At 34.7% G+C, this 13,713-nt stretch overlaps 1 protein-coding gene across 4 annotated transcripts in view; it reads right to left on the bottom strand.

Moving 5' to 3' along the window:
* PTPRQ (protein tyrosine phosphatase receptor type Q) overlaps positions 1 to 13,713 on the bottom strand; it is a 122,231-nt gene that overhangs the window by 68,776 nt on the left and 39,742 nt on the right. For all 4 annotated transcript variants that reach the window (XM_048958793.1, XM_048958767.1, XM_048958777.1 and 1 more), the window contains exons 28-35: positions 12,358 to 12,510; positions 12,057 to 12,236; positions 11,211 to 11,318; positions 9,114 to 9,395; positions 7,165 to 7,347; positions 6,001 to 6,102; positions 4,156 to 4,276; positions 521 to 681 (exon numbers count right to left, since the gene is read on the bottom strand). In XM_048958793.1, the coding sequence (XP_048814750.1) occupies positions 521 to 681; positions 4,156 to 4,276; positions 6,001 to 6,102; positions 7,165 to 7,347; positions 9,114 to 9,395; positions 11,211 to 11,318; positions 12,057 to 12,236; positions 12,358 to 12,510 (1,290 nt within the window). The remainder of the gene's footprint in view (positions 1 to 520; positions 682 to 4,155; positions 4,277 to 6,000; positions 6,103 to 7,164; positions 7,348 to 9,113; positions 9,396 to 11,210; positions 11,319 to 12,056; positions 12,237 to 12,357; positions 12,511 to 13,713) is intronic.

Genomic DNA, 13,713 nt, shown 5'->3' with positions numbered 1-13,713 from the left:
AAAATATCAGTTCATGTTTCCAAAACAGCATCAGTAGCAAAGGCTGGGAAAACTCTACAACCCAGTGTTTTAAAAACCCTTTTGAGCTATGACTCTGATAAAAACTAGTCCTGCTACTGATCGTTGCGAAATTGATCTCTGTATGATAGATCTGAAATATGCCTGTGTACTATGCCTATAGGAATGCACTGTACCAATATGCTAGGTGGGAAAACCAGAAACGGTAAAGAAACTAAAAAAAAAATCACAGCCCTATATACAATGTGACCATTTAAAGAAGTGATCTACCATTTTGAAAATTGTTAAAAGAGAACAAACAAGTAAATCATTGCACAGATTTCATTTTTTTGTTCAGATCCCTATGAGATTGTGAAAGAGCCTCTGAGGAGCATTTTTCCTATCAGAACTTATGTCAGAATAAGGTAGAGAAAACAGCTATTAAAATATATTATAATATTTTTATAATGACAGAAAATCAAGGCTGAATGAAATCAAATATTCATATTGTATATAAGCTTACCTCCTTCAGAAGTTCTGAATATTATAGTATCACTTTTTATGTTGCCATCTCCAAATCTTGTACTTGCTGCTACATATGCACTATACTCAGAGTTATTTTCCAGATCTGTGAACTCCAGTGATGTTTCTGTTACATTAACACTCCTTTTTGACATTTTATTCCTGAAGAGAAGATATTTTATTAATTAGTTATGCATGGACACAACTGTGGTATATGATGTCAAATAGAAAAATGCTATCTTGTGGCAAATACATGTATTTTTGGCTTTAAGGAAGATCTTGATGAATGTTGCCATATATATTTGAAAAGCTCACTTCTGTGCTTTTGTATCTCAATGGAGCTCTTAATTTCACTTAAAAAGGAAACAAAACAAAACACAACAGAAACATGTATGTAAATTACATCAGCAAAGAAGATTATAATATGGAATATCAAGGAGGAGCATATCCATCCTGTAATTGCTATCAAGTGTGGTATCCTTGAGAAGGACACACTAGGGCATAACTAAACTGTCTCCCTAGACAGAAATAGCGAAATATAAAAAGATTATAGCAGGGAGCATGCCCTACTGTGACTCTGTGAAATTGGTCAGAAGGCTGAAGTTATAAATGGAATAATAGAAGATGATATGGAACAGGAATTAGCTGGTGCTGAGTTAATTCTGGTGGAATGTAGCAGGGGATCAGAATGGAACTCTAGTCAGGTCAAAACCAGCCTAGAATGACTATAAGATGTAACATTAATAAAACGCTGGTATTAGCATAGGTATGAAATGATTATCAGAAAATAAAATAAGATACAGGAACAACTATCTTGAATTTTAAAATTCTGTTATTTAATATTTTATGAAAACTTAGCACAGAAAAAGCTAGATAATATTCCAATCCTGAAAACAATTTTGAATGAGTGGATGCCCTGTGCCTCTAATGGGATTTCATAGGGGAATTATAATTTGACAAGTTCAAAATGAAAAAAAAAAAAAAAAGGCTCATCTTTTCTTGGGAAATAGTCTTGATAACAGAAAATGTTACTAACATTTATATTATTCTCAAAGTTCTGAGAGTATGAGTAGTCTGTAAAGAGATATGAAGCTTTGCCATTACAGTTATGAGATTCTATATGAAGAAAAGACATGCTTTCTTGGATCTTTGCCCATTATATTCTTAGTGTGGAAAAATGTAGCTGCTTATAACTTAAGTAAGAAAACTTACAGCATACTGCTGCAAACATTCCCGTTCTGAGTAACTGCATTCTCATAACATCTCAACACCTAGATCATAGATAAGAAGATCTAGAGTTTGGAGCATTTCCATAAAAGTTGATTATCTATTTGGAAAGCAGCAGAGACTGTAATCAAAGCAATAAGAAAACACGGACAAAGGTGGATGCAGGCTTCACAGACAATGAGAAAAAGGTCTAGCAGGGTAAACTAAGCTCAGGAATTTTAAGAACTAAGTTTAATGAAAAGCATTAAGTTTTAAGTGACTAACTGAGACAAAAGAACTGAGAAATTGCGTACGTGAAAAAGATAGGGACCACAGTTTCATGAAAAAGCTGTACTCTTAAGTAGATTTAGTCAGTAATTATCTCACAGAAATTTGTTGAACAGGTGAATAACAATTTTTGAGTCTGAAATGCTTTCTTGAAAGAACTAAGGTATTGGTTGCTTAACTACTACAGAAAAATGTTAATAACTCTTGTCAAGTTAAACAGTTTTGTTAATACACCTTGGTATTGCAGTGCAGACTCAGAGAATAGGAGTCTGTAGATCAAAGCACCCAGAAAATCTCTTTGCTGCTTGCTAGTACTCAAAGGCAATTTATACTGAGACAAAGCCTTGAAAGATAATAAAAATGAGAATGTTACTCTTTATGTTCTAGAAGTTGCAAATTCTTTTTCTCAAATCTTTAAATTTACCAATTTTTCTGTAACTGTTGCAATGTATTTAAGAGAAAGAACATTTATTTAGCATCAGTATTAGCTTCTTCCTTTATTAAGAAGCTCTGGGAATAACAATCTCCAAGTAAAATATTGGATGACCCCCAAAAGCAGAAAGCAGCACCTAGGCAGTTTGCCTTGTCAAATCTCACATTAAAATGCACTAGATGAAATTACATAGCCAACTCCATTAAATATTTAAAATGTAAAAAGGAAAAAAATAATAAGTGAAGTTGTGAAAAGTTATGAGTGAGTTTGTTGCTTCAAGATGATACCTAATGCCTGTCTAATTTTAGATATGGCACAGTAAGGATGGATAAGGCACAGCAAGGAGAATATGGAGGGAAAACGGACAAGGGTTACTTCAAAAAGTCATGTGGTTGCTCAAATGAGATATTTGGAGAGGTGGTTCAATGGAGTGATGGTTTTTAATAACAAATTCTTACTAACTTGTCACAGCAAAATTAGTAAGTTTTTAGACAATATAAGGAAAGAAAGTGCTATAACCTCAAACTTTTGAACACAGTCTGTATCAAAATGATAATCCATATTACGAAGTAACACTTTCCCAGATGTAAGACAGGCATTAATTTATTTTTCTTTGTGGTAAAAGAGCACAAAACCTTTCAAACATAGTAGAAGGATCAAGCCAGGCCAAATTTAACTCTTCTGGAATAATGACTCCCTCCTGCTCATTTGAGAAGTGACTTAGCTAGAAGTTATAACTTAAAAAAAAAAAAAAAAATCAGTAGAAATCAAGGCCAAGTTCTGCCTCAAAACTGAAGTCATGTTAAATTAATAAATGTAAGCTCAATAATAAAGACTGATAATTTGCACACTCGGATCACATCTCAAAAGGTGGACTTATTATTTTCTTCCAGTGTCTTTTGTAGTGGCAATAGAATGGTACATTGTAAATGCGATTGTTAAAAGTAATCAACAACAAAATCTTCTTAATCCTAGAAGTTATATTTAGATCTTTGAAGATATAGCACATCACTAGAATGAATTATATTATGCAGAGAATAGCAAAGAACCTTTAAGTTTTATAATACCAAAATCCCTACTGAAAGATTAGAAAATATTCCAGGAGCAATGACAATGAAAAAAATGCACAGAAGCAGAAAGGACAGAAGAGAAAACAATGTAGTAAATGAAAAAGGTATGTTAAAATTTTTTTCCATAGATATAATGTATACAAAATAGAACATTAAGGATAACAGTACATACAGACTATTACTGTGACTCTTGAGTTCTTATGTCATTTAGATGGTTGCTGGAAGAGCTCTCAGATTTCTTTCATCACTTTCTACAAAAGAAATCTATTTTACATCAATTTCAGATCTTTACACTTTAGGATAAGCCAGTGCCCTGCCTCAAAACAGGCCAAATCAGTATAGAACGAAAGCCAACACAATCTAAATCAAATTTTAATTTACATTGAAAAAAAACCCCATCATTAAAAAGAAAAAAGAAAAAACAAAGAACAGAAAAACTTTGCAGGATATTCAACACTCCAATTTTCAGCTACTACATTATATCTGAATTCATGTACACAGAAGGCCAACATTCTAAGTGTTGGATGAATATGCATTCACCAAAAACATGTAATCAACATATTGTGTAAGAAAAACCCAACATTCCTGCTAGGTTACAGATTAATATTTATCCTCAGAACTATTTCCAGGAAATCTTACCAGACATAAACTGTGTAATAGAGGATAATTCCATTTGGCTCCAGTGGAGGTTTCCATGACAACTTCACAGTGACACCCGACAACTGTTTTACTGAGAGGGATTCTGGAGGAGAACTAGGAGCTATAAAATAAGAGAATGGGACACAACATCTTGGTAAACAGCTAAGATCTATGGGATATGCAACACCCTTACATAGAACAGTAATTATTTGTGATGGAAAATTAACTTTAAACTACACCAGCACAGTATCCATCAACTAATATTATAGCACAGCTTCTTTTCCTTTTTCTGAGAGATGATAAAAGAAGATTTTGCATGGTGGTGCTTGAACATCTGTTTCTGTGATTCAATGGAAAAAGTACTTCATGAGAAAACAGTGTATTTGGTAGGTCACAGTGATTCACCTACTGTCCGAGTACATTGCTGTAATGTTTTTTCTTCTAATAAAAGCAAGAGCTTTATAGGTATGAACATGTGTAAAATACAGCAAAATAGTTCCCCTGAGGGCAAAGAGGTGCTGGAAATAATTATACGAAGCACCAAAATGTGGAAAAATCAGTAAGCATGGCACTGAGAGATGATAAAATGTGGGATACTAAGCAGTGGTAAAATGTATTCACTCCGTCCAATAAGGACCACATTCATAAATTTTATGTCTCACAAGGGCAAATATAAAGACGGGCATTGACTGAGATCAGTAAAATTCATGTTAAGATGAACTTTATGTGACACCATGTAACAATTTTGTAGGGAAACAGAAAAAGTGAAAATGTTGGATCATGCTTAATTTTATTCCAATTGAAGTACTCTAAAGTTCTTATAAGTATTGCTGAATAAATATGCACCTAAGTAAGCATTAGTGATAACATTGTAAGAGCATGTTATTGTGAAATAAACCTTGATTCACAGATAGTAGTAGTACTATGTAGAATGACTTTTGTTCTTCTCAAATTAAACCAAAAAGCATCATGTACTAAAAATTCAAGTCATAATTGTAGTCATGCATGAAAATTGAGAATAAGAGCATAGTTATTAGCACATCTATGAAACATTTGGTCTGAAACTTGGAACACTATGTTCCTGTGAATAAAGTACATGTGGTGTATTATAAATACTGTCTCTCAGTTGTTGTTATTTCTTTCACTATCTTAGAAGTTGGCATAAAAGTTTTAAAGTTCTGTAGATTTAAGAAAAATCATTTTTCGTGAACAAAAGCTGCCACTGAGTGCCTGTATTTAGAAGCAAAAATGGTGACAGCTGTATTTATTGCTTTACATGTATTACCATCAGTGGTTCAGTAATAATAAAAGATCTATGAAATAATGAATGCCATATCTTTTTGTCCAGTTCATACTGAATTTCTTATTCAGGGGATACTTCTTGCTGAAGAACAGGATTAGCATTGCTCTAAATAAAAATACTCTCAGTAAAAGATGGATTTATCCAAATTAGCTGTTTGCAATGTGCTCCAGCACTGTTACTACTGAGCAAATATTTATTACTGATGGCATGTATGTAAGAACATCAGTACTTGGGAGATGTGCAAAGACCTATTATAATCAGAAGCCATTGCTCCCAAAAACATGGAATGAGATTTAATTTAGGAATGCATGGTGCAATGTTTATGCTAATGCAGCTTTAATTTGTGTTCTTAGTGTCTTCCTCCCTTTATAAACACACACATGCACACGCACACACAAAGGGATGCAAATAGTTGAATGTGTAGATAGATGGATACTAATAGAGTTATAATTACAAAAACATTTCTAAAACCTGAACATGAAGTGTAATAGGTTAGGACTACGAGTAGAAAGTGACACATCACAATTTCTATTTTGACTTACCATCCTCATCAGTCAGTATACGCAGAGGTACACTATGAAGGCCCTCCCCCAACATGGTACTAGCAGACACTTCTATCATATATTCTGTGTATTTCTTCAAATCTAAATGAAGAAGAGTAGTTCAGCAAATCAAACATTCAGTGAGGGAACCTTCTTCTATTAACGGAAAAAAACTTGAGATTGTGTGTCACAAGGAGAAGTTCTGAAGTGCTGAAGAGGCCTATCACTTGTGCCTTTAGATATTAAAATGAGCATTAGGAAAATCTGAACATAAAATATTCCACATGAACAATAGAAGGGGTGAAGTTCTAATTACCAGTTAAAACCATACCCTGAGTTGGAAGGGATGCACAGGTGTCATCATATCCAACCACTGGCTGCACACAGCACTACCAAAAATCAAAGCCTGTGAGAGCACTGTCCAAACACTTCTTGAATTCCGAAAGCTTGGGGCTGTGCTCACCACCCTCTGGTGAATAGCTTTCTCCTAGTGCCCAACCTGACCCTCCCCTGATGCAGCTCCATGTCATCCCCTTGGGTACTGTTGCGGTCACCAGAGAACAGAGCTCAGCATTGCCCCTCTACTCTCCTCATGAGGAGCTGTAGGACACCATGAGGCCTCCCCTCAGCTTTCCTTTCTCTGGGCTTGACAAACTTCATATGTTTTGCCCTCTAGACCATTTTATACTTCCTATTTCTGGAATGCTTAGATGTTTGTCCTTAGCACTTCTTTGAAAATTTACTAGTTAGGGTATTGAGTGGCCAGAATAAGCTGCTCCCTGATAGAGCAGGCTAATGCATCATAATGACTTAACAAATCAAAAGATGGAAAAGTGAGTAAAAAGGGAAGTATCATATTCACAATAGAATTGGTGACCTCAGTGCTTTGTCACAATGATAAATATGTCAAAAAAGTCTAATTAAATTTAAATTTAAATGTTAAAACACAGTAAGAGACGCATTAGATTGTATACCACGCATGGTCCATTCCACAACAGTACTATAGGGCTCAGCTGGATACTTCCTAGGACAAGTGGCACCTAACTATACATGGACAAGAATGATCTTGTCCATCCAGTGAATCTGTCCTGCATTAGTTGGTCTGTTGAGCCCTTCTCAGAACAAGTTGCAGTTGCCTTAAGATTCATATCATTATGTACTAGCCTGTAATACGTAGTACCAGATGGGTGGTGTTTATAACTCTTTCCTCGGTTCCATTGGTCCTCTTGAGATATATCGTGTAGCTCTGTATGATTCCATTGGGAATGGATGGTGGAAAAAATGACAGCTCAATTTCCGTGGATGAGATGTTCCGATACGTTATGTTTTCTGGTGCAGAATTGGGAACTAGAAAGTAAAATTTAGACTTGTAAAAGATTCTTGTGCGTTTCATTGATTTCTTAATCGTTTTCTTATATTGGTTAAAATGAAAAACACTGTAAATATTTTTATTTTTATCCTTTTTTGTGCATTTGTTGTTGTTGTTGTCATTTGTTTGTTGCTAAAATTTCAAAAGAGGCAATATCCAGAAAGGGAATAAATGCCAGTGGAGGCAGTGGAATCAGCCCCCACTTTTGCCTAATTTCATGTTAGAATAATAACAAAATGCTCTCAGGAGCCTTTTGAATACATCAGCCCATGAACAGGTTGTAGTCCACTAAAAACGCTCCATTTTCCAGCTCCTCTTTTATTTTTATTCTTCTCATCTCAAAAGATGTTTTTGCATTCTCTATCACAGGCAGCTGGAATTCAAATTTTTGTTCTGAGCATCAGGGGAGCTAGGCACTGTGAAGGGTCTTGAAAATGAAACATAGAAAATATATATGACTAAGTTAAAAAGAACAATAAAAAAAATCTATGGATAGGTACACTGAATCAGTTGGGCAGATGCCGATATATCTATCGTGTCTGTCAAAAAAACAAACAACAAAAACAAACAAAACCCACAGCAACAAAAAAAAGTACCACCAAATCAGTACAATGTTTTTGTGCCTCTATTTTGAGTTCAATCTCATGAACTCTTAAAACTAGCTGCCTGTGTTCTCATTCCATATGAGTTCTGATTGGTTTGGCAGCTCTGGACCACACCTACTTCACACGTCGTAAATCAAATTTCATTTCAGAAACGAGGAATTCACAGTGATAATTACTGTGTCTTAGCAATCAAGAAGCTAATGCATATTCCCCACGCCTTTTTGAGGTAGAGCAATACAGTCACGTCTTTCCTTACTGAAAATTCTAATGAACAGAGCACATCTAACTCCAGATCTAACTCTAGGTATAGACAAAGTACCCAGTTGTCTAAGACAGGAAATTAGTCAAGATTTTAAAAAGCCTCAGAAAGGCACGAGTGTCATACCAGATGTACCTCAATATATCTGAGTCCTGAAGGAAATGAGCCACTTTTTATTTCTGAACCTACAGCTTAACTCAAACATCTGCTCCTCCGTGTCAAACACTGTTCTCAGAATTTTTCCCAATGCAACTCCTGTTTAGCTCCACTGAAAAGCTAATGACCCTCCCTCTTTAATTTATATTCTTTTTCCTACATTATCTTATTTTAAAGCCAACTATGCCTTGTTACAACTTTTTAATATTCATCCTTTCTTCCCAATCCCCACTTATACTTTTTCTTGGAAAAATTTAATTTTATTTGTGCATTGTCCAAAATATTTCCAGCAACAAACAAACTCAGCTACTACAAAGTGGCACCTTATCAGTTAATCCTGATACATTTTTTTAACCATTAGAATTGATTTCTTACAAAATTTTAGTTCATAAATTGTATTCCAAGACAGTCACATTTTGAAACCCTACTTTCCTATAAAAATTTATTTTCCTGCAAGATACAAGAAATATTTGAGGACAAATAGTAAAATACATGATGTCATGAGGCATGTGTATTCCAATTGTTTTCTTTACTTTGTAATCACTCATACTATTTCCTTATGTTTGTTTTGTGTATACAAGAGAAAAAAGAGGATTCAAATTTTCTGCTTTGCAAAGCAAAAACCTACTTTTAAAATAAATTAAACACGGACTTCCAAGCATCAAATGGCACCATAAAGCACTTGTCAGAAGAAATATAGTTTTCCAAAAAATTATACACTCACCAGTTTCAGAAGTTCTCACCAGAAGTGGGAGAGATGACTGATTCCCATGGCCAAGTCTAGTGAATGCCCTTACAGAGATGTTGTAGAGAGTATAAGGCATCATTTCAGTAAGTGATATATTTGTAGATGAGGTGTTCCTCACAAATAAATCATTGGAATCACTGTATAGAACTTCATAGTGAGTTATGAAACCGTTAGGTTGCTCAGGTGGTGACCATTTCAGGTTTATCTCTGTTGCAGTCACATTTATTATCTCTACATTTTGGGGTGGGGAGTCTGGTTCTGTAGTAAGAAATCAAAGAACAAAAAAGTCTGAGACATTCAGTTAATTGAATATAGGACTGATCTGATAAACTTATTGGATTATTATTAAATTCTGTATTTTTAACTTTCCACTAAAAAAAGTAGACAACTTTTTGTATCAGTACAACTTCCTTTGTCTATTGCTTTCGTTCAGACTGGTTCTTCAAACCTCACTGATTTCTTCTAATTTAATTTTGTTGGAATGTCATCTTTCTGTCTTCTTCTTAACAACGACCTGTTCTATTTCCCTCAAACACCAACTGAACCAGGAAAGGAACCCTTTGCAGTGTAATTGAATTCCCTTCAGTTTACTGGTAGAGTTGCTAAATGATAACCACTGAAGATCCCAGTGCAAATCCTGGGTACGTGGGTTACAAGGTGAAGCAGAAAGCAAGTCCATCTCTAGGGTAGTGTGTTGGCTAAATCTACTGGCAACATATGATTTCATGCAACTCTAACAAGCTCATAAGCCCCTGAAGAGCTGAAGGAGTAAGTGGGCTGCACTTATGAATCAAGTCAGCTCTGAGCATCAACCTTGATTCCTATAAAGGCCGCATCACTTCACTCCTGAAGTAATCTATCTATAAAACTGAAGAAAAAAAAAGTTATAAGAATGCTGGATTATGCTATTCAGTTTGTGCACAAATAAATATATATAGATATTTTAGAATTTTCTTGAAGCTTTTTGATGTAAAGGTGTCATGGAATCATCTTCATTCCTGATTTCTGAGCCCAGGAATCAAGAAAATATTTACTGTAATAAATCACTACTCTTTGGAAGGCAGGACAGCCCACATAAATAATTCCCATGTGAAGCAGCTTAATTTTCAACTGAAATGGATTTTTCAATTTATCTGGCATGGAAGAGAAATATTTAAGTACCATAGCCTTATATATTGCATGCTAACATTGCTTCAGTTAGATGTAGTGACTTTGCTATCTGGAGTTCTCTCTCTTTTCAACTCATCAGAACTGAGGCAAGTTGTCATTTCTAGGTTTGCTGTACTAAGGATACATGAACCTCAATCTGAACTTCATCGGGAAAACTAAAGAAAGAGAAGAACAAGATGAGAATAATTACACAAAACTTTGTAATAAGGCAGGAATTATCATTGATTTTGTCTCAATAGTTTGCCCTGGGCTTACATATATCAATTAATTATTGGACTGAAACTCAACTTTCTGTTACATTCAGATGCAGGGCACTTTAAACTTAAAATTTGTTTCAGGGAAATAGATATTGAGGTAGGCAGTTTCCCATTCATGTGATATGCCTTCCCTCTGCAAAAACTAATAGCATAGAAGCACAAAACCTGTAAAACAATATGATGAACACTTTACATTTTGCTGTTTACTATTTTGGTTGTTTGGCTACTCTACTTATCTAAACTTCATAAATCTCCATAATATTTAATCGTTCAATCCTTTACTTTCTTTTTTCCCACTTAATTATTTCTCCTGTATTGTAGTGTATTTGACAGCTGTGAGACATAAATGACAATTATTGCTTTCTTTATTATTTTGATAAAATCTGGAAATAATTCAAGGCAAGCGAAAATAAAAACCTGATATAAACGAGGAATGATTAAGTACTGAATTCATATCTCTGCTCTGTAAATGAAATTCCCATGTTTCTCTTCGCGGAGGTCAATGGCAATTCAGCCACTGACTGATTGAAGACTAATAATTTCAACAAACATTGATTTTACTAATAAGCTTTCTTCCCATCCTTAGATATGTGCGCAGACTTCTTTAATATATCAATCACATCATCATTGCAAATGATATATTTACCATCTTCAGGGGTTCTCACAAAAATATCATTCTCTTCAGACAAAGCACTTTCTCCAATCACGGTAGATGCTGCAACTCTCATTTTGTAGTTGGTGTATTTTTTTAAACCTAAAAAGATTAAGTGAAAAAAAACCAAAAATGACTGCCAATGATTCTCCTTAAACATGTTGTAGCTTTCTTATAAAACTATTCAAGTGTTCTAAGAGTTTTTGAAACATATTTGCCAACTAAAATATAGAATTTGCACAGTATCATTTATCTGGGGAATGTCAAAGAAACACTCAGACAAATCAATAAGTTTTGAAATAATTAAACTAGCTTCAATCCTGTAAATTGCTTTAATTATGAAAACAGGAATGTGAACATATACACACAAATATGTGTTTTATTGTACATGCATTACACTGTTTAGCTCAAATAAGTGCCTGAAACAGCATACCTAATATATTTCCTTCAATTAGCATAAATATTATCACCTCAAAAGAAGAAAATTATTATTAACATCAGACAAATTCTGTATGGAAAAGAAATCAAGAATTAACTGTTTCGAAACACTTTTCTGTGTAGAAAGAATGAGATGAGGAAAAATTGGTAAGGAGAAATCCACTTGAGAAATTACTACTCGCTACATTACTTGCCTTATGTAGTCCTCTCTGCTGCTCTCACATTCCCTACATACCTCTCCACAGCAGACAAGTCTGGCACCAATTTCCCGTCTGCACTGTGTGCATGTGTGGATGGGGCAGAGATGATCTACCTACCTTACAGCAGCTACAATGCAAAAAGTTGGAATAAGCAATTTTGAATAATATATTTGCAATTATTTTTTAGCACATGACACAGTACCTGTCATAAGTAAGCTGTTGTTTGAAGTTGTTGTGTGGAATGCTCTTTTTGTATCTAGCTCCATCGCATAAACGGTATAATGAATGATTTTCCCATTGGGATTTGCTGGAGGATCCCAATACAGCAAAACAGAGGAGGAACTAATATTCTTATAGGATATAGTCTGCACTGAGCTTGGAACTTAAATGAAAATAAACAAACAAAAAAAAATGTAACAGTAAGTAAAAGAAACAATTTTTAACAGATTAAAATTGCCTGAAAGAACTTGGAGACATTAACTCAGCTCTGAGCTACATTTTACCTTGCTCACGTGTCCTGACTGTGAGAACAGATGGTGGCCCTTCTCCAACAGCAGTGAAAGCAGACACACTGATTGTGTAGTCTGTGAAAGGTACAAGGCCCTTTATAACATACGACAGTTCTTCACCCAAAATGTTAGTGGCATACTGATCATCTGTGATTAAATAGAGAGAAACAGTCACTTATTTGTAAACTCTTATTTTTTCTTTTGTGTTCTAAACTCTGACACAGTAACCTACAACAATTTTACTGCAAAAAGAATTACTTTCCATGGCAATCAAAAAAATATAAAGAAAACGTTACACAGTGTCTCATCACCAAGGAGTTATTGTTATTAAGTCAACCCTCAAGCATGTAATCCCCTCTGCTTTTCAGAGGTCTTCTACGAAGTATGAAATTCAGACAGTAGGAAGAAGGATAGATAGCTTGGCCTATCTGAGAGAATGCATGGTAACAAACTAAAACCAAACTAGAACTGACATCTATCTCAAAATAAAAATAAAGTTTAAAATAAAGAGGAATCTAGGAACTAAGAAAAAGCATACTTGTAGAGATTCTGTTTTTCCCTGTGATTACAGAACTGTAGCTCCTATGTTGTTGAGGTTTCTGATTATTTTTTGTTGTTTTTAGGGGTTTTTTTTGTTTCCCTTCCCTCCCAACGGCTATACTTGAAATGGCTCCCATCACATACCACTTCATGATGGTATTTTCAGCAGAAGAGTCAGAGCAGAATGAAGAAATCACGCACATGCCCACAAAAAGTTTTTGCTGCACAAGTGAGCACATCTGTGCATCAGTCCAAAGTCAGCAGCAGCCCAACTGTTCTAGCCAAAATCCTCTATTATAAAGGAGCCACTATGACATTGTAACATGAAAAGGTTTGGGTACTTTACACATCTAAGTATCAGGCCCAAAGATCAGCATCTAAATATCAGCAAGCACTGTTGAAAACTTGGCTGTCAACAACCTTACTATAACAACTATTATAATAATTGTGCACTATATTAAAACAGATGATGTTTGAATTTAATTTTTCATCAACATAGACATTTTAGCAACTCACTAATTGAAGCTGAATGAGGCAGTAAAAAGAAAAGTCACTTTTAAAGCACTGTATGTTTTCTCTGTATGACAGAGAAGACCCCTTAGGATTACTATAGTAAAGATCCACTCGACATTACAGAATTTAATGGATTAAATTCTGGTCTTAAACACTGGTGTAGACAGAGGAAATATTGAAATCCAGTGATTTCAATAGCTCTTTTAAAAAATTGACTTTCTGTCTACTGCTTAAAATTCTCATTGTAAAAATTCAGAGTGGTATTTTAAGACCTCGCCTGTCAGCAAAAGACTGCTT

The sequence above is a fragment of the Lagopus muta genome, chromosome 1 (genome assembly GCF_023343835.1).
Source record: "Lagopus muta isolate bLagMut1 chromosome 1, bLagMut1 primary, whole genome shotgun sequence".
NCBI classification, from domain to species: domain Eukaryota; kingdom Metazoa; phylum Chordata; class Aves; order Galliformes; family Phasianidae; genus Lagopus; species Lagopus muta.
Note: the sequence above shows the minus strand (reverse complement) of the source record. Positions and strands in the feature narration are given on the sequence as shown.